At 39.3% G+C, this 26,995-nt stretch overlaps 2 protein-coding genes across 16 annotated transcripts in view; one reads left to right on the forward strand and one right to left on the reverse strand.

Annotated features, from left to right (window-relative positions):
* The window catches only part of Asap (ArfGAP domain of ASAP), a 480,120-nt gene that overhangs the window by 273,121 nt on the left and 180,004 nt on the right, over nt 1–26,995 (forward strand). The gene's annotated exons all lie outside the window — the stretch shown is intronic.
* Gyg (Glycogenin) overlaps nt 1–26,995 on the reverse strand; it is a 131,768-nt gene that overhangs the window by 93,616 nt on the left and 11,157 nt on the right. For all 15 annotated transcript variants that reach the window (XM_065228490.1, XM_065228483.1, XM_065228467.1 and 12 more), the window contains exon 2: nt 9,981–10,116. In XM_065228490.1, the coding sequence (XP_065084562.1) occupies nt 9,981–10,116 (136 nt within the window). The remainder of the gene's footprint in view (nt 1–9,980; nt 10,117–26,995) is intronic.

Here is a 26,995-nt window from a genome sequence, read left to right on the forward strand (position 1 = left end):
CCCGAATATTTTGGAACTCCGGGCAGTTGCACAGGATGTGTTCGACGGTGTATGATGCCCCACAGATAATGCAGCTTCTGCGGAACGGCAGGCCACCATAGTTATAGTAGAGTTTGGTGTGCCCGGTCCGAAGCCGCGAAATCACGCGTTGATCCCTCAGGTTGTCCAGGTCGCTCCATGGTTCAGTTGACCCTTTGACTTTGTGGATGAAGGCAGTTCTGTTGCGGAACCACTCGGCCTCCCATGCCGCTCGAATGGTCCGCATGATCCACCGTATGACGTCCTGCAGGGGTACCTTGTCGGTGAGTCTGGGACCCGATGTCCCGACTCCGGCAAGGTGATCAGCAGACTCGTTACCTGGTACTCCGCAGTGTCCGGGAATCCATGTGTACACGGTGTTCGGTGAGGTGTACTTGATAATCGCCTGGATCCATGCGTGTTTTGGTGCTTCCGAGGTGATCGCTTGAACGACGCTGTGTGAGTCGGTTAAGATAAGTATCGGTTTGCTGGCTGGCGTCGTAACGGCACGGAAGATCGCTGCAGCCTCGGCCGAGAAAACCGAGCACTGTGGAGGAAGACTGCTGCTTTCAGCAATACCGTCTCCGAAAATCCCGGTACCTACTTCGTTTATCTATCGGGAGCCGTCGGTGTACCGGTGTACGTGGTCGGCACAGTTGGACCCAAGTAACTCGGCGACCGATCTGCGCAAAATTACGGATGCATCCCCTGCTTTGAAGCGGTTCTAGATCCGATTGTCCAATTGGATTCGTGAAGAGTGCCAACTTTTCTCTCCATGCCAATGGACTTTGGCCACTGGGGGGAGGTCGATGTCGGCGTCAAGGAGAAAGATCCTATTGTTTCCGGAGGTCTTGCCGGAAAAGGCGGCGGCCTTTGTGGCAATATTTGCATTTAAGCAGAACCGGCAAGGAAGAAGACCCGCACCATCAGACCCGCTTCGATGCATGCGGCGTCTGCTGGAGTGGATGGCAGGAGACCAGATATGATGTGGATGTAGCTGTTGTAGGCCGGTGCTAGGGTGCTAACCATCTTCTCGGAAGCGATACAAGTAATTTCCGTCCCGTAAAGCAACCTACTGTCGATGATGGCTCGCGCTATTGACTCGGTGATGAGACGGACATACGTGGCATCGGATGCTCTTCCTAGCGGACAGCTGGAAACCCATTGAGTCGGTCCATTTGACGACGGCAGAGACTGCCGCTTGCGCTTGCCGTAGGGTTCGGATCTGTGTGGGACCGGTGGCCACAATCAGCACATCGTCAGTGTAAACAAATATGTAAATGCGCCCAAGTAGCCGGTCAAATACCCCGTTTATTGCCACCAGAAACAAGGTGACTGCGATAACGGAGTCTTGACGGACTCCGGTCTCCTCGCTGAAGAAGTGTCGTATGAAATACATCATATGCCCCGTCAAGCCCCAGCAATTGACTGGTTCGTCTCTGAGGATGTCCGAGGGGGGTCTCCGGGAAGGAGGATAGGGCCCCAGAAGAGGGTTCCCCTAATACAGGGTTGTTTAAAACAGAGTGTTGTATGCTGTCTAGTTTGCTGTCATGGAGGGTCAATGGTTGTTTGCGGGTGGGTTCTGGTTGTGCCGTAGGTCTTTTGGAGTCAGTAGTTCGGGTTTTGGTGCGCATGGGTCTTGGTTGTATAAGGGTCGGTAATCCGGGTGATGGTGCGATCCATGATGAAGAGGAGGGTGCCACCGGTGTCAAACTAGGTCCGGCTTGCGTCATTGTTTAGCGCTTCTTTTACATTGCTTGGAATCCCGTAAAGCTCTCTTGTTCCCTGGTATTGGAGGCAGTGACATAGGAAATGTTCAACAGAGTGATGAATGCGGCATAGGGATCAGGTTTTGTGGAAATCGCCGTTTCGACTGAGGTTGTGGGACGGCGAGTGTGGCCAGATCTTACGCGGAAGAGGACAATTTGGGAGCGATGATCTGTTGGATCTTCCTGAGGTCTGGGCTACGCGTGTATAGGCACATATGTCTACCGGAGGAAGCGAGGCGATCAACTTCCACATTGCCCTGGATTCCACAGTGGCTGGGTATCCAGGAGACAGTAGTGCCAGGTGGGGCACTCGAGAGGATGGCCTGTATCCATGTGGGTGAGTGGGGTGTTGGGCATCAATGGCGGCTGCAACACTGGCTGAGTCGGTGAAAAGGACGATTGGTTTGCTTGACGGAGTGGAGATGGCAAAGAAAGCGACGGCGGCTTCAGCCGAGAACACGCTGCACTGGTCTGGGAGGCGGTAACAAACCCTAGCTTCGGGACCCAATGCCGACTTTACCCTGGGAACTAAGTCATGTTTCTCAGCATGAATTGCACTCAAAAACCGTCGAATGATATCATGGTTTCCTTTAACGCTATTGAATAGTTTTCAAATCATTTTTCCGGTTCCGGAGATATGACCGGAACAAGTTACGCTATTTGTTCCGGATCAAGTTCCGATTGAACACTATTGAATATTTTTGGAATCGGGTACTGGTTCCGGAAATATGGCCAGAGCCAGGCATGGAAAATCATTTGCATTCATTTCATACATTCATTTACATTCATTTGCCTCTAACTTTTTTCATCAACAGCATTCCGAAAAATGATGTATAGAGCTTTTGTAGGTTTTGTTATTAGCTACAACTTTTGCTCACAACTCAAATCTGTATCTCTTATGCATCACGAACTAGAGCGAGCAGCACTTATTACTGTTTTTCAGTGAATGTAAAATACATTCACTGAAAAACAGTGGTGGCTTCTGTTCGCTCTGCTTCATCATGCATAAGAGATACGGATTTGACTTGTTAACAAAAGTTGTAACTAATAACAAAACCTACAAAAGTTCTATACATCATTTTGCGGAATGCTGTTGAAGAAAAAAGTTAGAGGCAAATGAATGCACGAAATGAATGATTTTCCATGCCTGGCCAGAGCATATTCCGGTGAGTATGGGTTACGAGAGTGAAGATCGTTGGTGGTCATACCTGGTCACCCGATGACATATTCCAGGCACCCCCAGGAAAGTGACCAGTTCTTGACTAGAACTAAAACCCATCATGCGACACATCAAATTACATCAGAATTCAAAAACAAGAGCATTACCCGTCAAACCGCATCCGTCATTATCTAAAACATTGTATGTTTGAAAAATTAAATGCAGAAAAGTTCGGTTCCTTAGTGCAAATATATTAAGGGATGATAGAAGATCATATTTAATAAAAAAAAAAGTTCTAGGCATATGATCAAATCTCAAAAGTTTCTGAGTTATTGAACTTTTTATCTGTTTTGGTCTATGCTTGGCATAAATTGGCTCTAACTCGAAAAATGTGCTACTTAACGCAAAATTATCGCCTCCATTGGAGAGCTACAAAATTTCCTATTTAATAGTGTCCTTTCTACTGCCTTTAGTTACATTTTAGAGGTAAACATTTCTAAAAATTGTCTGAGCTAAAAATGGAATATTTCTGTCAAAGATGACTTCTAAATTTATTTCACCTTGGATTTGAGAGTCACAAATGGTTCAGATATTGTTTAAAATCTAATACTGCTTCTTGATTGTAAATTCGTCCTACGAGTTTCAATTCGCTAGGAGCGCTTCGTTTGTTTTGAGAACAATAAGCGTAAATATTCATACAATGCGCTCTAACAGAATTTATGTTATACCTAATGAACTAACGCATCGGAACAAACCTATTATTGATTTGTGCACGGTGAAATCATTGATATTATTGATCTTTACTGATCGTTAGAACGGAAATGGGCGATTACGACGAAGGAGCGCTCTACCCTAATAAAGTGATTTTTTGTATAATCAAAATATGCCTCTCAAAGCGCTTAACTCTCTCTTTGACACCAACACCATCTTGTTTAGTTTTGCTGCAATTTTGTTCTAAACACATCGATGATCGATTCTATTCATCGATCTTCTCTTTAAATTGCTACAATTAAGGAAGGCGCTGTAACAGGTTGTATTGGCTATCAAAATGTTAATCCAAGCGAGTTATTAACAAAGGAGAAAATCGACGAAGAAAATCGATTATCGCAGATACGCCCTTATGCATACTCACTGTCGACATCATGTTGGGTCGTTAATTAACGGTTGCATAAAACATGAGTTTAACCCCACCGTGTGTTACTGTTGACGTCCACTCATAAAATAAATCACATAACCAGTGGAAAATATCCATGTGAATTTCACATAACTTTCATGTGATCCCATAATTGGAAATTGCACCACTAAATCACATGAACGTTATGTGTCCAATGAAATCTATATGATTTCTCATATAGAATTTCTAATGATATTTAGGTAAAATCATTGTTTTTGTTTTTGGAAAAAAAAAACTTTGTGCGTTCCTAATAGAAACTAAGTGAAAACTTTTTTCAGTGTCTATATTCAGCGCGCACAGCACAGCGTCAAATTTAAGTGAAAATTTACCAAATGAAACACAGCCCAAGTGTGCTATGAGCGCTGCACAGTGGTCCAACTGTGATCCGAAACGGAATTTTGCGGGGAAAACATATTTACTCCGTTCACGTTCATTTTAGAGGGTTAGTGTCTTCGTAGCAGTTGTTTATAATTAAATGGGTAATCTTATTATAAAAATTACGTTTATGGTGGTCCTCATTTTAACTGAAATCAGGGGTCTAACATGTTTGTTTTCAGTTATAGGATACCCAAAAATAGTTCTAAAACTACACGTAACCAAGGTTGCAAATACTCATTTCAGCTAAAATAATGGTTTTCGGAATAATAAAACCAAAAGATGGTATGATGACATGTTTTACTTGTAACTTACAAGAAGAGGTTACAAAGTATGCGTTTGAAACATAAAACCTGTAAATTTTGCTTTCTATGAGTCACAATCAGCGATTTTCTGATCGCTGAGTGAGTGAGTGAGTGAGTGAGTTTGTGAAAAATCGCTGATTGTGACTCTCATGAAGTGAAATAAACAGGTTTAATATGTCAAACACATTCTTTGCAACCTCTTCTTGTATCCTACCAATTCAAAATTTGATCATGGCATCTAATTATTTCATAATTTAGAAAAACATTGTTTTAGCTGAAATGAGTATTTGCAACCTTGCACGTAACTCATAAATAGGGGAATTTACGTATTCTCGGCAACCTAAGCAGCGACCTTCTTTCTATAGCCTTTTTCTCTAAGGAACGCACACATATGCAGTATTGGTTTGTTTACAATCTTTTGCTGCCAGCTGCTCTAACAATTTCAGTCGAAAGAATTGTCAAAAACTGTTTTGAAACGCTTTTACAAAGCTCCAATCTTCTCTAGTGAGAGCGAGTATTGTCGGCAACCAGTTTTTCTTCGGCAACCGTTCCATTTGAAATGCATGTAAATCTGCTGTTCTATTATCGGCAACTCGAAATCAGCTACAATTTGTAGTGCGTGTGTTTCATTTCAAGAAAACCTTGCTAGATTGCTTTTTCTCAGTGGTAAAAATATAGTCAAATTGAAGCTGAAAGCATAAAGAATCGTTTGCATGCATTCAGCGAAGTGTTTTCGTAAGAAAATCCAGTGAAAATAGTGTTTCAATGTGGGTTGCCGAAAATAGTCTGTCATGCCGAAGCCGTCATTTCCCCTACCTGAATATAGCACCTTGCTGCCTTGAGTGAAAATGTAGGCTGTGTTTTTTGGGATGATATTACCCATAACTTTCAAGACATACGTAATCGAATGGCATACTTTAAAAAAATACATGTTTTGGTGTAAATACAGATATTTTTAAAATGCAGTCAACTCCCAACAACCCGATATTCTGTAACTCTAAATTTTCTATAACTCGATGGATTCTGCGGTCCCTTCATGTTGCCATAACCCCCATGGCGAAACTGCCCCACTTTCCCCTAATTGATTTATGCTCACACTTGCCAATTTCAAAGGTATATATGTTTGATTCTGGAAGTGTGAATACATTTCAGATATCCATTTGATATGTGGATCGGGGATGGATGTGCCCCCACGCTCGTATATGGAGGCCAAAATAGTTACGTGTATGAGCATGTATGGGTCGTTGGATTTTCAATAGATCCAAGAGCAGTAGGAGATGGATTGCATATACACACACAAACAATTCTCCCAAGACAGGGCTGGTAGCGATTAATGCTGTCAAAATTAGTGATTTTAGTGACCATGTTGAAGAAATAAGTGACCAAATAGTGACTTATAGTTGTAAAAAAGTGACTAAAAGTGACCCAAGGGAAGAAAATAAGTCATTCTGATGACATACCAAATAAATGTTTGATGTTTTAGATGTATTCAATAAGAATCTCATAAACACTTAAATGTGTACGATAGGAACCTTTAAAGCGAAAGATTCAATAGAAAGTGTATGACTAAGTCTCCAAATGTCTACTACCTGGAGAAACCTGAAAAAACGGGAATTCTCAGGGAATTTCATTTCTCCTGAAAATACCTGGAAGTCTCAGGGAATATCATCAGTACTCAGGAAATTTAATATTTTTTTACTAAGTATATTCCAAAGAAAAAAATGCATTTTAAAATAAAAACGTTCAATATTCCTAGTTAATTTCATTCACACATTTGAAATCGGAGCATAAGTCCTCGTAATTGTAAGGTGAATACTTAGAGGGTATCCTCTTCACCCAAAAGGAGGATTACAGTTAAATTTGAGAATAATTCCAAAGAATTTCGGAAAATAATTACCGGAGAGATTGCCAAGCAAATTAAGGGGAAAATCTAAGGAATTTGTGAGGAGAAATGAAAATTAATTTTTAGGAGTATTTCAATTGTAAGTAGAATGTAGGAAGGAGAGGGATTAAAAAATAAATCTGAAATGAATTCAATGAAAATTCTTAGAATCTTTCCATAAGATTTCTTAAGTGTTTTAGAAATAGTTACCATATTAAAACAAATGAAATTCGTAATCCTCTCAACCTTTCCCATCCTTAAATTGTAAAACTCCCTAACCTCGAGACGGCCGCGAGCAATCGGTTAAGCCCCTTAACTCTAGTTTTAAGATTCTTATTGTAGAAGAAAAAGAAAATATCGGCTCTGTAAAGTTTATTCGACTGAGCCTGTACAAATAAACGAATTAACAAAAAAAAAATAGGATTTCTTACTGAAGAGAATTTCAAGACCATTGCTAGGAAAATTAAACGAAGATTCGATTCGGAGGATAGTTGCAAGAAGTATTCTAACTATAGTCTTGTGATATTTTTTAGAGAATTCAGAGAAGCATTCCAAGTGAATTTCTGAAATAATTCCATGAGAGTTTCGGTAGAATAAAAGTGAATGATTAGGAGAACTCCAAGCGAATTTTCATGAGAAAACTCCGTTGAATATGGAATGGACTACTCTGAGGTCTTCAGAACAACTTGAAAGTTCCCAAAATATTCCTGAAGTTAATGAAACTGCCTTGAAGTTCTTTTGTAGTTTGAGAAACTAGCCTGAAGCTCGCAATACTTCTCATCATTGTTTTTAACTTTTCGGACTTCCTAAAGTTTCCACAACTCTCCTAACGATCATGAATCTTCTTTAAAGTTTTAACAATTTTCTGAATTTCTCGAATCTTTTTTAAAATTTATGTAATGTCGCTTGTCTGGAATATCTCTGCTCTTAGGATATCTGTTCTTTCATGAAGTTTTGTTGTTGAGATTTTTAGCGAGATCAATATATTTCTTGAAGTTCTCGAAACTTCTGTTAAGTGTTTGCAGTTCTCATGAAGCTTGTTGTACTACCCTGAATTTAATAGAACTTTTCTAAAAATGTTTAAGCTTCCGTGAACTTCTGGACTTATTGATAACTAATGGAACTGAACTCCCCTGAAATTCCCCTGAAATTCCCCTTAGCTTAAAACTTTACTAAACTTATTTGAAATGCTCCCGAAATGTCCATATAAGTTCCTGAAGTTCTCGGATCTTCCCTTAAGCTCCATAGGCTTTTATGAAGTTCTCGAATTGTTTCTGAAGATCTCTGTACTTCTGTGAAGTTTTCGAAGTTGTTCTGAAATTTAAAGAACTTTTTTAAGCTCCCGCAACAAAATAATTAACATAGTTCTATGATTTACACTGAAGTTCTCAAGATTTGAAGATTTTCGAAACTAATTCATAGTTTCTTCAATAGTCTAGAGTTTCTTGATATTTTTAAAACAGCCCAAAATATTTCTCAATTTCCTTAAAATTTACTAGACTGCCCTGAATATATTAGTATTTTTTTTAAAAGAACCCCTGGTATTGATTGAATTGCCTTTAAGTTATACAATTTTCCAGTTTTATAAAGTTTATAAACGCTCACGGAACTTTTCCTTAAATCATTAATTTTCCCTGGAAAGTCCAGCTCTGAAATTTTCTATGTCTACCTGAATTTCTAGAAATTGATCAAATGTTCCGGACAATTTTCTGATATATATACATATTTATAATTCCGTGAATCTTCCAAAGTTTTCAGATCAACCATAGTATACTCGGAATATCCCATAATTTCAAGGAGCTCCTTGTAAGTCGCAGCAAATTTCCTTAAATTAATGGGATTTTTGTGATGTTATCTGATCAACCTCGAAGTGCTCGAAACTTCACTGAATATAACGAAACAATAAAAAAATATCGAAATTTTTTTGAAGTTCTCTGGAATTTATTAAAAATACCGGTACTTCCTAAAAGTTCTAGATTTTTTTATTTATGGAACTTCGTTGATGTTCTCTAATGAACTAAGCTAAATTTTCGAAATTTTTGAGTTCTTGAAATTTCCATGATATAACATCCTTGAAAAAATCTAGCATTATCCGGATGCTCATATAATTTTATTACATTCCAGAAATTTTCTGAGAAATTCTTTAAGGTTTCTGCAATTTCCTTGAATTTTCTGTCTTGATGTTCTTGGATCTTCCCTAAAGCTCTCAATTCTAATGAAGATCTCGGTTCTGCTTTAAAATAAATGGAATTCTCATGAACACCTTTAAACTTCCCTGGAATTCTCTAGATTTCTGTGAAGTTCCTGAAATATTTCTGAAGTTTTCATACATTTTCTGAAGGTCTCTGTACTGAATCTCTCGGAACATCTTAAGGATTCTTGATTTTATTTCAGCACATAATGGAATTATCCTGAATTTGTCTAAACTCACGCTTTTAGATTTTTAAACCAATTCAATAGTCTAGGCTAAACTTTTGGAGACTTCCGGGCTGGAATTCCCCAAAGATCTCTAGATCTAGTTTTTCTGAGATAAATAGAACTTCTTAAAAGTTTCCACAATTTTGCTAGTACGTAACTTCGATACATTAAAAATGTTGTGATCTTAGACTTACTAAAATGAAGTAAAACTGTTACTTTAAAACTGATTGTCATGTCTTAAAAACGTTTGCATTAATTGTTGTTGTTGTTGTTTTACAAAAAAATATCATATTTTTAACGCATTTTATAAATAGTTCGGCAAAGTTATGGAAAAACCTGGAAAACTTAAGGAACTTTATTTAGCCAAATAAGTGGACACCCTGTAGATAGAAAAGACGATTAAACGTAAAAAAACTCTATACAAGGTCGACAACTTCGAATAAGGTGATCTGTGAGTGAGTGAGTGAGTGATCTGGTGTTAATGAAGCAGAAATTAATATGAGAATAAACTGCCAGTTCTATTGTGTCAAAAGTTCTTGGTAAAAAGTCAGCTGATCGCAACTGTCTCGTGGACAGTTAGAACAAAATTAAGGCCTATGGAAAAATCAATCTTGAAATAAATTAACGTTAAAAAAAGTTTAAAATAGTGACTGATTACAAGAAAAAGTGACTTTAGTGACTTGGCCTTAAAAAAGGAGACTTTTTAGTGACTTGCATGAAAAAAGTGACCAAGTCACTAAAAAGTGACTCGCTACCAGCCCTGCCAACAGGGATGTTTAGTTCCGACTGATTGTTACCGCCCAATTGTCGTCCAGAGTGCACGAGTCTATTAATACTCATACGGGATGCTACACAGTTGTGCATATCAGCAGATACTCACTTCATGGCTTCCGACACACCGGGCGTTATCAGTACGGCCAGCTGGTGAGCTGTGTGCACGCGTTTGAGCGAATGCGCCACGACCAGGGCGCCCAACGAGTACGAATCATTGGTCGCTAGCGTCACCCAAGCGAAGTCTGCAAAGAAAATAAAAACAAGGCGAGACATCAGAATCAGGAACGGTTATTTATTATGTAATATATATATTTTTTTGTTTTTGCATTGTAAATTGGTTGCACAAATAAAACAATACGAGCGAATTGTCGTCAGTTGACGCACACACCCCAATTCAGCTCAGTTACTAATGGCGACGAATTTTATATTGAGAAAACGTGGGTGGCGCCATTCCCGAAGCGATGATACAATAATTAAATTTAAAATTTCCCATTTTACCATCGTTAACGAAAATGAGAAAGTCGACGGAAAACTGAAACTACGGAGAGCACGCGACGTGACGAATGCCGATGACGATCACCGGTGGGAAAATGTCACATGCAGTGAGTCAGGTAATGATTTATAATTGATGACACCCTGAGCCTGAGCTATTAAAAACATAATCCAATGCAAGCGGGTGGGTGGGAGTGTCCGGATCTTTCTCAAAACCAACAAGTGGTCTTCCCGAACGTTTCAGTTTTGGTTGAAAGGGGCATCATCTCAATTTCAAGATCGGATCGGTCATCGATTGACGGCGCGGAGCTGCTTGACGTTCACCAATTGGGGTTGTCTAAAAATAAGCCTGTTTGGATACATGTGTGAAATTGGCCCTTTTTTCTCGCTCGAATGAATGCTTGGCCGTAGGAAGCACGTCACTTTTCGGCAGATTGAGTGAGTGAAAATGTGTAGGTGTGTAGGTGAGAACCTGTCATGGTCAGTTGGAAATGTATGCTAAACGTTGTGAATAAGGAAGATCAATGTTTCGCCGTCCGCGGTCGTACAATTCAGTCGCGTGTGACAACAGATTTATCAAACAAACAAAAAACAACAAGCCAGATTTCATCTTTAGTAATTACTGTTCCAGAGATTTTTATGTCCGCAGCTGTCAAATAAACAAGGTCTCAAAGAATCGCCAGCAAAAATGCTTAAAATTTGCCAATGCACACTATGTTTTTTTTCAGTTTTCAGCTTAATTTCATACTATTGGGTGGTCGCGGGCTTATGGAATTTCTCACAGTGGGTTGCAATAGACAAAAGTTTGAGAACCGCGGCTCTTATGTCGTTTTCGTTTTTGCGGTGTAGCTACACCGGTGCTACACTGCCGTACACCGAAATATTTTAGGGTGTAGATATAGGATGCACACTTTGTTTACAAACAAATGATGTTGAGCTGTCAAAGACTCGCGCTTATTCCTGCTTACACTACACCGGTGCTACACCGCAAAAACGAAAACGACATTAATAATTAAAGAATTCCAAAATTCTGAAGGCTTTCAAGTACCAGAGAAGGCCCACAACTTTGATTTGGTTTTAAATATGCGGAATCTAGAAATGTTTTAATATCCGAAATGTAAAGTTCGCTACAGATTTTTGAAAATTTCTCCAAAATTGTGTTTTTTTTTATATTTTTATTAAGGAGACTTTCAGCCCTGGGCTGGTTCATCTCTGGACACCCCAGAAAGGGGTATCCCAAAGGGAGAGAAGGTACAGAGTTTTTATTTTACGGAGTTGAATGGTGGTTGCGGTTCCAGAGGGGAACTTATTTTGCCTTACTGTTCTATGTTGCTGTCATCTTTTGTGTTTTCTGTTTTGTCTTGAGGACCCCAGCCGAGCCCCACCGGTAGAAGCTGCCAGGAGAGACCTGGCACCCACCAAGGTTAAACCCTCTTGTAGATTCCGGCCTCCTTCGCGAAACATATCAGTTGTGCATCTGCTACCGGGTCGTTCTGAAGGGCGTCTCGGATGTTGCCCGGAATCCCGTAAAGTTCTCGTGGTCCGTGGAATCAAGGGCAGTTTATTAGAATGTGCTCGACCGTCATTATTGTTCTGCAGGTGTCGCATCTTTGGTGGAAGTTTCTGCCACTGCTGTTCCCCATGTTGTGGGTGATGCGGGTGTGGCCGGTTCTTAACCGGGACAGAAATCTCTGGTCGTTAAACCTTGGAACATCCGTCCAGGGAAGGGTTACCCCTTTGGTCTTCCGGATGAAGAGGTTTCTCCTGGCGAACCATTCGCGGTCCCATGCCGTCCTGAGGGTTGACTTGATCCAAATTTTCAGGTCCTGTCTGGGGACCGAAGTGTTGGCGAGTCGGCCATTTCGTCCAATGGCTGCGAGGTGGTCTGCTTTTATGTTTCCGGCAATTCCGCAGTGTCCCGGTATCCACATGAAAGTGGTGCCAGGGGGGGGGGGGTTTTGTATGGCCTGAATCGAGGGGTGGCGGATTCCAGTGCCGCGAGGGCGCTAGCAGACTCGGTTAGTACACATAGCGGAGAGGAGGATGGTAGGGAAGCTGCGTAAAGGAGGGCTGCAGTCTCGGCCGAGAAGACCGAGCATTGATCGGGGAGTCTCCAGAAGTGTGAGGTCTGTCCAACAGTTAATCCAAAGCCAACCCGGCCTCCTGCCTCGGAGCCGTCGGTGAAACGGAGTTCGTAGTTGTGGTACCGTGTTTGTAATAATTCGGTGAGGCAGGATCTCATTGCCGTAGAGTTGTCTCCTGCTCGGAACTGCTTGGCCACCGGAGGGAGCTCCTGGTGAGTGATTTCCTGGAGGATTCGTTTGCCTTCTGTGAGGAGATATTCTTCTCCGTCTCCGCTTAATTTTTCGACGAGGCCCACGGCTCTGGTACAGATTGTTTCCGAAATGTAATATCGGAAAGGGAGCACTCCGATTTCATTACAGGCGGTATCGGCTGGTGTTGAGGGCAGAAGTCCAGCCGAAATTCGTGTTGCCTGGTTATATATCAGCGCTAGTCGGGTGACGACCGAATCGCTGGACGCACAGAGGAGCTCAATTCCGTAGGTCAGTCGGCTATGAACAATGGCTCTGGCGGTATTGAGTACGATGGCCCTGTTGCTCGTTTTATGCTGCCCGGAGAGGGCGCGGAGGATGTTCAATCGTGTTCGACAATTAGTCCTGACATCATTAAGGTGGGTGCCGAACCGAAAGTTCCGGTCAATCGTGACCCCGAGGATGGATATGGTCTTCTTTCTAGGGATAATGTGGCTGTTAATTTTGATTGGTGTCGGAAGTGGTCGGTGGCCAAGGCGGCAGACGTGGGAGATTGAGCACGTTTCAGCAGATATCTCAAAGCCGGTCCTAGCGACCCATCGCACTATGGGCAAAAATGGGTCCAAAATTACCCAAAATTCAATATCTCAACAGCACGCTGAATTCCGGCCATGAAAAACAACTTTTCCGAAGGTAAATTGTCCGGGGAATCGATTGCACGTGGTCCCATAGACCGAGAGCCTTGGGTAAATGGTCCAAAACACATACCTACAAGGCTCTCCGGTCTATGGGACCACGTGCAATCGATTCCCCGGACGATTTCCCTTCGGAAAAGTCGTTTTTCATGGCCGGAATTTAGCGTGCTGTTGAGATATTGAATTTTGGGTAATTTTGGACCCATTTTTGCCCATAGTGCATCGGCCAACAGCGGAGACCGCAGCTTGGAGCTTTATCCTCATGGCCTTCAGGGTTTTCCCTATGATCAGTAGCAAAATGTCGTCCGCATAGACCAGAATGTAAACTGCAATTACGGAACCCTGGGGAACCCCGATCTCTTCCCGTCTGGTGCTGGAGCGGTGATTCCCGACGGTCACCTGGAAGGTTCTGTCCTGCAGGAAATTCTTTAAAAAGTAGAGGATATTTCCTCCGAGGCCCCATCTGGCTAGCTACTGTAGTACTTGGGGTGTCCAGGCTCTGTTGTAAGCTTTGGCCAGATCCAGGGAGGCCACCTCGACGTGCTGGTTCTTACGGAGTGCCTCATGTACCATCTGGCCAAGGCTGTTAAAGTATGTACCAGTTCCGTGCCCAGGACGGAAAGCATGCTGTCGGTGGTCTAGTAGGTTGTTTCCCTCAAGGACAAGATGGGGCTCCGTGCCAAACCTCGAACCGCACTCAGAAGTGGTTGTAGGAAGAAGGTTAGGTTAGAAGAAATATTCGATACATCGGACTATTTTATTAATAAAATTCGATTAATAAAAGCAAAAAACAGCCAAATTTTAAGGTTCAAATCATTGGAAAATTATTGGCTGGGTTTTCCCGGTGGTTTTCGATTCGCGGTTAATTTCCGAATCTCCCAGTTCAGTGGCCACCCTGGAGTATTCCATTAACATAGTCACTTGTAAAAAGAATAGCTTACAAGTTGTATGCAAGCTTGGTGTTTACATGCAATGTTTAAAATATTTCATGACATATTTCCTAACATGTATGATTTCACATTTAATTTATATTGCGCATAACACATTAATTCATATAATTTTTTTTTCGAACTGTGACTTAACGCACTTCAGAAAATTCCAAATTTGATTAGGCTGTGTTCCATCTGGAATGTTCACTTAAATTTGACATATTGAAATTCCACCAGACAGATTTTTGACAGACAAATAAAGCACACGCTATTTCAAAACTACCCAAATTTGGATACAATCCATCCAGATCGGTCAAAACTGAACCTACCCAAAAATGGTTAAACTGTATTGGGAGTGACAAGTTGACAAATGAACAACCAGCGTTACCAGACATACCGATTTATCGGTATTTATACCGATTTTCAAACTTGATACAGATATACAGATAAGGTTTCTCAGAATACCGATTTTTGAGCTACAATACCGATTTATACCGTTTTTTTTATTAATAATCAAAATGATTACTGCCTGCCCGCACTGAATTTTCAGTGGAAACTATTGTGAGAGACTTTTATCTTTGAGTAAATTACAATTTTTGAGCCTCCCTGCTCTAAAAAAAATTCATTTTCAAAAATGTCTTATGCTTTATACTCTTTCGACTAATGCTTCCATTTCCTCGCCGTTTTTGGTAACCAAAGAGTCGAAAAATAGCTGATGGCTCCATGCCAGTAATTTCTGAAAATCGAGAAATACTTTTATTCAGTGGAAAAATAGGTCCATAAAACGGTAATTTTTGAACTTCCTGAAATTTCTTTAATCTTCCCTTCGAAGTTTCTACCCACTTTCCCTAGAAATTTCCGTCCACCTTACCCTGGAAATTATTTTCCGATTCCTTATGGAAGGCTATTTCGACTTCCCTTGGAAGCATCTTCTGGCTTCGCTCGAAAGGTTATTCCGTCTCCTCCCCTCAGTTTTTTCAACTTCTCCGGAACTTCAGAAATGCTTCCAGAGTTTTATTGTGGTTCCATTAGTTTCAGAAAAACTTCAGGAACTTTTCAGAAGTTCTGAAACTTCAGAATAGTTCGGACTTTTGGGTAGGTTCAGATAAATTAAAGACAGTTTCATTAACTTCTGTTCAAATCCAAGAACCCGCCCTAATAAAAAATAACCATAAAAGAGAGGATAACGACGTGTTCGGGGTATCATCCAAACCATTTATGGGATAGTTTACCCATCCGGGATACAGTTCGTTTATAGTATTTGTCTATTAGGGCGTGAATCTCAGGAAAGCCCAGAGAACTCCAATGAACTTAAGGAAACTGAAATATTTTGGAAACTTCACAAGTCCAAAGAACTTCAAAGAAATTTAATGGTTTTCAGGATAATTCCATTTGTTTCAGGAGAATTGAGATAACTTTAGGGAAGCAATACTACAGATAAATTCAAGGAAATTTTTAAACCTTTTAATAAGTCCCGAAAACTTCAGTTAAGATTCGAGAGGTTCATGAAAATTTTGGTAACGTAAGGGAAGTTATATGAACTTTAGAAAATTGTGAGAACATTTTAAGGGAAGTTCTGTGTTTTTACCGGCTGTTTCGAAAACTTAAAAAAATAGCGGTAAGTTGGTAACTTTAATGCTGATGTTCATTAATTTGAAAAATAAATAAATGGAAAGCCCTAAAGAAGATCCAGGGACTTTTACAGAAGATAAGAGATTTTCTAGTAGTTCCATAATAATCAAGGAAGTTACGAGTACTTCGAGGATGATCAGAGAACTTCAAAACAGCCCCATTAAATTTAGGAAAATTGTAAGAACTTTCAAGGAGTTCCGAGTATGAGTTATTCCGAAGTGCAAACATTCCTGAGTTCCGAAAACTTCAGGAACATTTTGAAATTTTCAGGGATGTTTTATAAATATCAGGAAAATTGCTGGATCAATAGAGCATGTGAGAAACTTCAGAGAATATTGTGCTAACAACCCCCAGAAATCTATTTCTTCCAGATATTTTCCCATCTTCCCCTTGAAGTAGTCGACTGTGCCGTAAGTCCTCTGGCGTCCGACTTTTTCCAGAATTTTCATTCAATCTACCTTAGGAAGATTTTCCCAGATTCCCCGGGAAGTTTCTTCCATCTGCTCCAAGAAGTTCAATGAAAGTTCTACCGGATGTATCTATCGAGTTCTCCCAGAAGTTTATTTCATCTTCCTCTGGAAGTTTCTCCATAAGTCACTCTCCGTAGGTTTTTTCTGCCTTATTCGAAGGTTTTTCCGAGCTTCTCCTAACTTCACCTAGAAATGGCTCCTCCGGGATTGGCTTCCGATTTCCAAACTTTTCTGGCTTCTGAATATTTTTTTCTGCAAGTTTCTAAAAAAAATTACCAGAAGTTTCTCAATATTTGTCTTGGAAGATCACCATTTGATGTTTGTTAGAAATATTCTAGAACTTCCTTCAAACTTCCTCCACAAGATCTTCTTTATTCCTTCTTTGGATGTTTTGTGGGTACCATTAAGAGACTTATTCAAATATCTCCCAGAAGTTTCTTCCGACTTACATAGAAAGTACATCTTTCAATTTTAGTCAAAAAAAATAGTGTATACCGATAAATACCGATTTTTTAATAATTTGATACCGATAATCATGAAAACAATCTGGCAACGCTGTGAACAACATTGAGATGAATCCGATCGACGTTGTTCATTTGTCACAGTTTACCCATTTTGGGTAGGTTCAGTTTTGACCGATCTGGGTGGATTCTACCCAAATTTGGGTAGTTTTGAAATAGCGTGCAGGCCCACTTTAGGTTGATTTGTTTTGCAAAATTACCACCGATTGTTAAGCAAAAGGGGGCATGTATGTTATTTTACAATTCTGACGCCACGAACGCCGCCGCCACCGCCATCGGCTCCGGCGCACCGACGACGTAGGTATGTTAATCACAACCTCAGTCCGTACACCGATGAAAGCAGTGCGATAATAACCTGCTGGTATTGACACCGTTTTTTCCCCAATCAGATGATGACTGTTATCAATGAGATTATTGATAACGAAAGTAATGTTAGAAGATTGTTGTCTGATTTGCAGAGACAACCTCTTTCGGCGTACAAATCGACGCAAGAACTGGCGACTTCCTATCCGCTGTTTGTTTTGAATCGGTTGAACTTTGATTGAAGCAAACATTTGGAGCTTATAGTTGCACACGGTGTGGTATTTTCAAAGCTATTAAAAGTGTCACGTTTTCTGGCACTCAGTGAAGCCTCATCTGCTCCACTTTCGTTAATTGAGTAAGTAACAATTCAGTGTCAACATTTCAAAGGGGCGTAATTGCTTTTGTAAACAATGACTTTAGCCGTCAATTTCTCGCGAATGATATCTTACCTCTCCAAAATTACAATGCTAGCTGGTAGAGGAAACATTCCTCTACCTGGTGGTGTTATTATAATTCATGAGTGAGCTTTTATTTGCAAGAAATCTATGGCTAAAGCCATTGTTTACAAATGTTGGCACTGAATTCTAGATAGAGCTGGAATTAGGGCGTAACAGCTTTTGTAAACAATGACTTCTCGCGATGATTTCTAGAAAGTCTTGGCCCGCCAACGTAAATCAACATCACCATCAGGTAGGGGAAGACATCCCCTATCCGACGGTTATGTTAGTTTGCAAACGCATAGGCATGCCTTGCATTTCTAGAAATCATCGCGAGAAGTCATTGTTTACAAAAGCTGTTACGCCCTAATTTCAGCTCTATCTAGAATAGTAGTTTTATCATGGTATCCTAGACCATTATTTGGACTTGAAGAATGAATAAAAACCTCTTTAGAATTGGCAACACCACTGGAAAGATGCTCCTTAAGGCTCGAACACAATGTCAGCGGCAGCGAAAAGCCCGATCTGAGTAAACGTGCTTGTCGGATAGAAAACATTTTGGAATCAGAGACGATGTTTAATAAGAGACGCGCGGAGAGAATACAAGTGAATCTGGTTGCACGGCCAACAAAGTTATTTTGTCTGCAAGGTTTGGCAACCCGCAATTTTGTGTTTATTTAGAGTGACTTTAAATTTGAGCGAATATCGGTATTCAAACGAAGTATTTGAATAATCATGTTTTGACAACACTGAGTGAAACCAAAAAGACTACATTGGAGGGGATATTTTACAGAGCGTTGCGCAAAATTATGCAATCTGCGATTCATGCTTCGAAATCTCGATTTCTTTTTCGAATGGACGTATCTGCTTTTGAAAACAATGCATTTGCTCGTCGATTTGGCCTAACTGGTAGCTCGCCCACTCATGCTTGCATTATCTTGAAAGATTACATCGGAATCGCCTTGATCAACGTTACATGGCCTTTGTATATGTCTTTCGTTGCACTGGAGCGCAAATTTCGTGAGAAAATAACGATAATACAGCTGGTGAATAATAATATTCACAGCCCGGTTAGCTACCTTGATGACGCTATGTATAACTAGATGATAGGATCAAAATCTTCTGACTTTGTATTCATCAGCCATACAAATCCAGTGATCAAAAACTTGACAGTCGATGGGCGGCTTTGTAATATTTAAAAAATATATTAAATATAAATGATCTCAAAAGATTTTAATTGTGTTTTATTTGCATTCCAAAAGGCAAAGAGCATCCAATTGCACTATTCATATGCAAACTTAATTATAATTATTTAAATCTCAAAAATTAAACTTCATCCGCAATCTCAATACTCCTAACGCTTTCCTCGCGAAGCGCTCGTGTTTATTTACATTGCTCGATTGGAACTTTTGGCTTCAGTCTTCGCGCGTCTCTTATTAAACATCGTCCCTGGTTAGAACCAAATCAACCTTCAATTAAGACATCTCGATGTAATTTGTGACACGCCCACATTTCGTTTGGGCCTTTAAGATGATCCCAATCACTTGACATTTGCCATTGAAAACATCAGGCATAACATTTGATAACGGCACAAAAGCATTCGTAAACAAAATTTCTAAGGCCCTTTACACGCGAACCAAAGTACGCCCACGCAAACCAACAACATCATCGGATAGGGGCAACTATCACCTATCCGAAAGTGTTATTGGTTTGCGTGGGCGTACCTTGGTTCGCGTGTAAAGGGCCTTAGAAAGTTTGTTTACAAATGCTTTTGTGCCGTTTTCAAATGTTATGCCTGACATGACGTTCCGACCATCAACTGTCACCGTACGGGTAACTGTTCTATAATACCACGAATCACAAAATAATGCAACGAAACGGCGACGATCAGAGGAAAAACGTTTCAAGTTTCGGCGACAAGAGGCGTGATTTAATTTTAGACAGAACATAAACAAACCACCCACATCATCGCCATAAAGCATCCGTGTTAATGCGAATTAAGAAGCATGGGCGGTTGGGGTGGGGTACCAACCAAATCTGACATCCCCCCCGGCACGACGAAATGAGAAGAAAGTGATTAAAGAAGTACCGACCGAGGCCTTGAAATTCCCGCGTGGCTGATATGACTACATCCATGAAACATGTGCTCGTTTGGATTGACGAGTTTGTCTCATTTTTCACACGCTGTAACGGTGCAATGGATGCACCACAAATGAAGCGAACCAACTTTCAGTCAGTCGTGGCGTCGGCGCTGGTGCATGTAAATCTGCAAAACGACCAGACGAAAGTAAAAATAGTTTCCGTGTGTTTAAAAACCTTGACGGCGATTGTGGTGGACAGTGGGCGGAATTTTGTGAGAAAAATTACAAAGAGACACTTTCCACTGCCTCCCATGATCATCTAAAATGTTTGAGGTTAGAGTCAATGAAACCGCGGAATGCGACGCAACTGACATATCGAATGATTGATTAGTGCGGTGCAGGTGAATGGATACCGCCTTCAGATTCGATTTCAATTAGCAGTCAAATGAACTGACATTAGTGCAAAGATTTCCGTGTGAGGTAGAGGATAAAAGTTTGGACTATGCAACACCATAATGTTGCAACCCGATCGGTCACTAGTATTATGAAGGTTAGTTGATAGGCGTTCGTATGAAGAAAGAGATTGGGTGTGAAATTACATCTTTATCTGGTTTGTCGTTCATAGACTGTGGAGTTGATTGTCGTCGTTCCGAATGAGAATGTGTGTGGACCATTCAAAAGTCACCTCAGCTGCGTCTGGTTGTCCTTGGCAGTAACGTTCTTGATAATGAAAATGTTGAACTCAGGCGTTTGCGTCCTATCATGGTGTTCTTCATTTTATTTACTTCCCCTCTATTTGAGATGCTGAAATGCATTCATTCACAACGAGGCGTTCATAGCGAAGCGCCAGTTGTGATTGTGGATTACTTAATAAAAGGATGTTCTGGAAGATAGATAATGTTGTTTTGAGCATTCGGGACAACATTTCAGAGGGTAATATCTGCTGCATTGAACGATTTATTTTCATAGTCTTCATCTTTCGTTAATAGCTCAGTTGTAACAAAATTTTCTATTGTGTTTGACGTTTTAGACGTTAGATAAGCACCTCGTTTATCACCCAGTAACGCTGGTAGATCACCCTTTCGTGATGCGTTACTGGGATAAGATCTACCACATCGAACTCTGGCCCTAGGTTCTTCTTGTTGACGGTTTTGATCCTCAATTTTGAGATTGGACAAATAATAGGGTTCGAGTCAGGGTTCTGCTGCATGGTCAAATATCAGTATCATCATTTTTTTTTAACGCTAAGAAGACCTATTTTGATTGGAGCTGCTTTATCATAAAGGTAAGCCACCTTTTATTTATAATTGGCATTATATTATGAATCACTAAATACGGAAGGGTCCGATTTAAGCGAAGTGAATGGCGAGAGTGGAAATGCCAACTCCCTGTTTTTAACATTTCGTGAATAGAGGACAGGCTCTTCTCCCCCACTAATTGGGGTATCCTCCTGATGGCCTGTTTTTTACCGATCCTGTTGTTGGAAGGAGGTTCTCATTCATTCACATGGACGATGTTGCCCACGGATTCACCCAAAACGTTTTTAGTCCTTCATACAATGCACAGTGGTACAGAATGCAGATTTAGGTGGAATGATATGTTTTGCGCCTGAAATTGGAACTTTAGACTAAAAGTCTCTTCTACAAAGTTGTTCCTTATAGTTAGGCCCTTATTTTTATGACAATGAATTCTAGGGTGGTTCCTATTATCATTAAAATCAAAAATCTAACTTTTTTCTTTGAATAAATTAAGGTATACATTCTTCGGCAAAGTTATAGCTGAGCTAATTTCAAGCAACTTGGTGCAAAATAACTTTTTCGTATCTCTTAAATTGCCCGATTTAGAGCTATTTTCTTGAATTGAGTTAGGGTGGCTCTTAAAAAAACAGTTTTTTGCTCTATTTTTCTTATTCCGAATTTCTCAGCAAAGGTGTCTCCAGATAACTTTTAGATCTTAAGAAGGCGCAAATTTTTGCTGCAGAAAGCTTGTCAATATCTTTCGCCGATCAAGAGTTATTGACGTTTTTATACTAAAAATATGCACTTTTCAAATGTTAATATCTCTGGTTGGGGCAAACAAAAAAAAAGTTTTTTTGCAGCATTTGAAAGGGCGTATGTTATTCTCAATAATATGAAAAAATTGGAGGTATGTTATTTTTTAAACTCGTATAAAATCAATTTGAATTTATTAAAAAAAATTTACTATATTTGAGTATATCTTTTTTATTAGAAGTGATACAGGCAACATATCCAGCTATAAAACATTCGTCTTAAAGAGTTTTAAAAGTCTCTAGAAGATGACTTTCATGATAAATTTCAAATAAAAAAGGTATTGGCAAAAGATGGATTTCATAGGACCACTCTAATGACAAATTTATATAAAATGTGCTAGTACATTTGTTTCAATATTTGGACATTTAGTGTCTTCGAAGAAGTTTTTGTTCTTAAAAATTCCCTTCTTTTGGTGTTTGCAAACGTCAGGGTGGTCCTCATATTAGGGAATTTTTAAAACTAACTTTTTTGTTTTACAAAATATAAACATGTGTTGTTCAAAAAAGTTGTAGTTAAGTTACTTGCAAGCAACTTTGTCGAAGAAAAAAATTTTCTATCTCTTAACGTTCTCATTTTAGAGTAATTTTTCGGAGTTGACTTAGGGTGTTCCTGGAAAAAAATAGTTTTTTAGAAATAACTTTTTTATTTGAAAAATCTCATGAAAGTTATCTTCTAGAGACTTTTAAAACTTTTTAAGACGAATGTTTTATACCTGAATTTGTTGCCTGTATCTGTTCTAATAAAAAAGATATACTCAAATATAATAAAAAATATGAATAAATTCAAACTGATTTTATACAAGTTTAAAAAATAACATACCTCCAATTTTTTCATATTATTGAGAATAACATACGCCCTTTCAAATGCTGCAAAAAAAAATTTTTTTTGTTTGCCCCAACCAGAGATATTAACATTTGAAAAGTGCATATTTTTAGTATACAAACGTCAATAACTCTTGATCGGCGAAAGATATTGACAAGCTTTGTGCAGCAAAAATTTGCGCCTTCTTAAGATCTAAAAGTTATCTGGAGACACCTTTGCTGAGAAATTCGAAATAAGACAAATAGAGCAAAAAAACTGTTTTTTTAAGAGCCACCCTAACTAAATTCAAGAAAATAGCTCTAAATCGGCCAATTTAAGAGATACAAAAAAGTTATTTTCAACCAAGTTGCTTGAAATAAGCTCAGCTATAACTTTGCCGAAAAATGTATACCTTAATTTATTCAAACAAAAAAGTTAGATTTTTGATTTTAATGATAATAGGAACCACCCTAGAATTCATTATCATAAAAATGAGGGCCTAACTATAAGGAACAACTTTGTAGAAGAGACTTTTAGTCTAAAGTTTCAATTTCAGGCTCAAAACATATCATTCCACCTAAATCTGCATTCTGTACCACTGTGCAATGGTAAGTTGAGTACAATTACAGGGCTGGTAGCGATCACTGCTGTCAAAAATAGTGATTTTAGTGACCATGTTGTAGAAATAAGTGACCTAATAGTGACTTATAGTTGTAAAAATAGTGACTAAAAAGTGACCTAAGAGAAAATAAATGTTTGATGTTTAAGACTTATTCAACAAGTATCTCATAAACACTTATGTACGATATGAACCTTTAAAACGAAAGATTCAATAGAATGTTTATGTCCAAACCCACGGTATTAGTCAGGGTGTCTACTAACTGCAAAAACCTGGAAAACCTGGAATCTCCTTAAAATACCTGAAAGGCTCAGAGAATTTAATAATTTTCTTACTAAGGATATTTAAAGAACAAAATGAATTTTAAAATACAAGCATTTAATGTTTCTCGTTATTTACATTTACACTTTGAACTTTATAGATCCAGAGTGAACTAATGTTCAGTAACAAATAAATAAAAAAAAAAACGGAGGCTTGAAATGTTTTTTTTTCCATACACAGTTTTAAAAGCTCGTGGAATGTTATAATGTCTAAGGACCTCATTTCAAGGACGTTCTGGGAAAAAATCTTTCAGAAAAACATCAAATGCAATCTGCTTTTAAGGTAGTTCTGATGGTAATTCTAATGAAACCTGAAAGTTTTGAGTAAAATTTTAAGAAACCCTGAATTGAATCAGAGCTTTTAGAAAATTTCTGAGGAGCACAGGATAATTTTATAAGATCTGGTATAGATCTGGTCAGACGAGACGAAACTAATGCTATTTGGGTCTGATGGTATCAATGTTACTTTCGTCTCGTCTGACCAGATCACCTTACTCCAGTCATCACTGGTCCATGAAATGTGGTCCTGGGCCCACTTCAATCTTTTTTTGATATTTTTTTTGCGTACAACCATGGCTTCTTAGGAGCCACTCTGCCCTTAAGACCTTTCTTATAAAGACGATTTCGTACGGATTGTGATGTCAGTTGAATGGAACACTCGCTTTCAATCTGTTTCACAATTTTCGGAGCTGATAGTCCCCGGTACAGCTCCGCCTTCTTCACGATAGCTCTGTCAATTCCGCCAGTAGTCTTTGAAGGACGCCCCGATCGCTTACCTGGTGAGATAGAACCACGCTTTTTGTACATCTGCACGATTCTAGCGACCGTATCTTTGTGAAGCTGGACAATATCGGACTTCCAATTTTTAACACGAAACTGAAATTTTGAGCACGAAAACTTCAAGAGCACTAAATGACAGCTAGACACAATGTTTACATTCGAGAAAGTTGCAGAATACACACTAAAACTCTGTAAAACACACTTAAATCGTAGTATCCGTTTGGGGGTGGATAAACATTTTTTGCGTAATTTTTTACCATTTTTCATAATTTATCACATGAAATCTCAAGAAAAGATATAAACGCCGTTGTGATAAATAAACATAAATTGATAAATCATGGAGAAACACTCATGAAATTAAACTGATTTTCACCAGAAAAACAAATAAAAATTGTAAATTGGTAAGGGAGTGGATAAACTTTTTTTGCATACTGTAAGTCCTTGGAAACTTTTTGAAAATACTAAAAGGAGGATTACAATTAAATTTGAGAATAACTCCAGAACATCTTCAAAGGAATTAGGAAAATACATTCAGGAGGTTTTGCCAAACAAATTATGAGAAGAAATCTAAGGAATTTGAGAGGTGAAATGCCACTGAATTCTTAGGAGACTTTCAATGTGAGTAGAATTCCAAGGAGTGAGATTCAAACAGGGATTCTGAAATGAATTCAATGAATATTCGGATAATTCTTCCAAAGGCTTTCTTATTGTGGAGAATTTTAAGGTAATTCCGAGGAAAACTAAAAGAAAATTGAATTAGCAGGATAGCTTTATTGAAATGTTGAGGAATATTTCAATGGAAATCAATCAAATTCTTAAACTTCCCTGAACTTTATAGGACTTCCTAAAGTTTCCTCAATGTTTGTAACGTTGCCTTGGAGTTTCGACAATTTGCCTTAAGTATTATAACCATTATAAACGCTCACTTATTTTCCCTGAACTTATCTATGGTTACCTGAACTTCTCTAAATTTGTTTAATAATCCGGCATATTTTCTGATATAAATTCATAATTCCATGAAGCTTCTGACGTTTTCGGATGAATCAAAGAATTCATGGAATACCCCATAATTCCACGGAACTGCTCTCTGCAAAATTGCTTAAGTTCATCGGATTATTCTGAAGCTATCTGATTGTTCTTGAAATACTCGGAACTTCGCTGAATATCATGAAACTATCTAAAAGTATCTAAATTTATAATAAGTTCTCTGGAATTGCTTGAAGATATCACTGATTGCTTAAAAAGTTTTCGGTTTTTTTTTTTAATTAATGGAACTTTGTTGATTTTCTCTTATCAATTTAGCTAAATTTTCGCATTTTTTAAGTTCTTGAAATCTCCATAGTATAACACGCTTAAAATACTCCCACGTTTTCCGGATGTTCATATAATTTTCATCACGTTCCAGAAATTCTCCCGGAGCTTTGCTGAAATTTCCGGAAATTCCCTGAGTTTCTCGCAACATCTTTAAGGTTTCTACAATTTCCTTGAAATTATTCGAACTCCCCTTTGATTCTCTAATTTGTCTTGATGTTCTCGAAGCTCTCAATTCTATTGAAGATCTCGGTTCTGCTCGGAAATAAATGGAATTCCCGTAAACACCTTTAAATTTTCCTAAAATTCTCGGAACATCTTAAAGGTTCTCGATTTTTTTCAGTACATCATGGAACTACCCTGATTTTTTTTCTAAATTTACCGATTATAGATCTTTAAACTGCTCCAAAAGTCTGGACTAAAGCTACGGAAACTGTTTCTCAAGTTCGCTTGACATTCTAGGAACTTCATACAAGTTCCCGAAAATTTTCGGATGCTAAAAGAACCGCTTTGAGGTTCTTAAAGCTTCCAGTAAGTTCCCCACATTTTCAGCGTATTGACTTCCCTCATGTTCCCGCAGTTTGTTTATGGAGCTTCACTAAAATTCTCAGCATTTCTTTTCATTACTTAGAACTGCTCCAAAGTTCATACAATTACGAACTTTAAAATACATTAAAGGGTGTCCACGATGAAATTGTCACACTATGAAATTGCTCTAACTTTTTAACCGTTGGGTAGAATTTAATGAAAATTTGGGTGGATTTAGTTCATAGTGCATTATTTACATCCTGCAAGTTTTAAAGTCCTGTGATCAAAACTCGCGGAAATGGAGTCGAAAGAACAGCTCGTGCGTGATAAAATCTTGCGCATTCATCACGAGAACAAGGATCTCTCACATCGTTCCATCGCTAAAACGTTGGGAATCGCGAATTCCACGGTGTCGCGAGTGATTAAGCGGTTCGAGGAACGGTTGACCACCGATCGGAAGCCCAGAAGTGAAGGAAAAAGTATTCCGTACAACACCAAAAATCACAACCGCGTAGTTGGGGCCTTCAACCGAAATCCGAACGCCTCCGTTAGGGATGTGGCTAAGAAGCTGCACCTAAGCCGAAGTTTTGTCCAGAAGGCCAAAACTAAGGCTGGGCTTCGAACGTTCAAGGTACAAAAGGCCCCTAATCGCGACGAGAAGCAGAACAAGTCCGCCAAAACCCGTGCCAGGAAGTTGTACCTCAACATGCTGACGAAAGTTGAATGCTGCATCATGGACGACGAAACATATGTGAAGGCCGACTTCAAACAGATCCCCGGCAACCTGTTTTTCACGGCCAAGGATAAGTTCAGCGTTCCGGAGCATGTCCGCACTCAGAAGATGTCCAAATTTGCGAAGAAATTCCTGGTTTGGCAAG

The sequence above is a fragment of the Ochlerotatus camptorhynchus genome, unplaced genomic scaffold, assembly GCF_037179485.1.
Source record: "Ochlerotatus camptorhynchus isolate MF236.1 unplaced genomic scaffold, CSIRO-AGI_Acam_v1.1 ptg000023l, whole genome shotgun sequence".
In the NCBI taxonomy this organism is placed as follows: Eukaryota; Metazoa; Arthropoda; class Insecta; order Diptera; family Culicidae; genus Ochlerotatus; species Ochlerotatus camptorhynchus.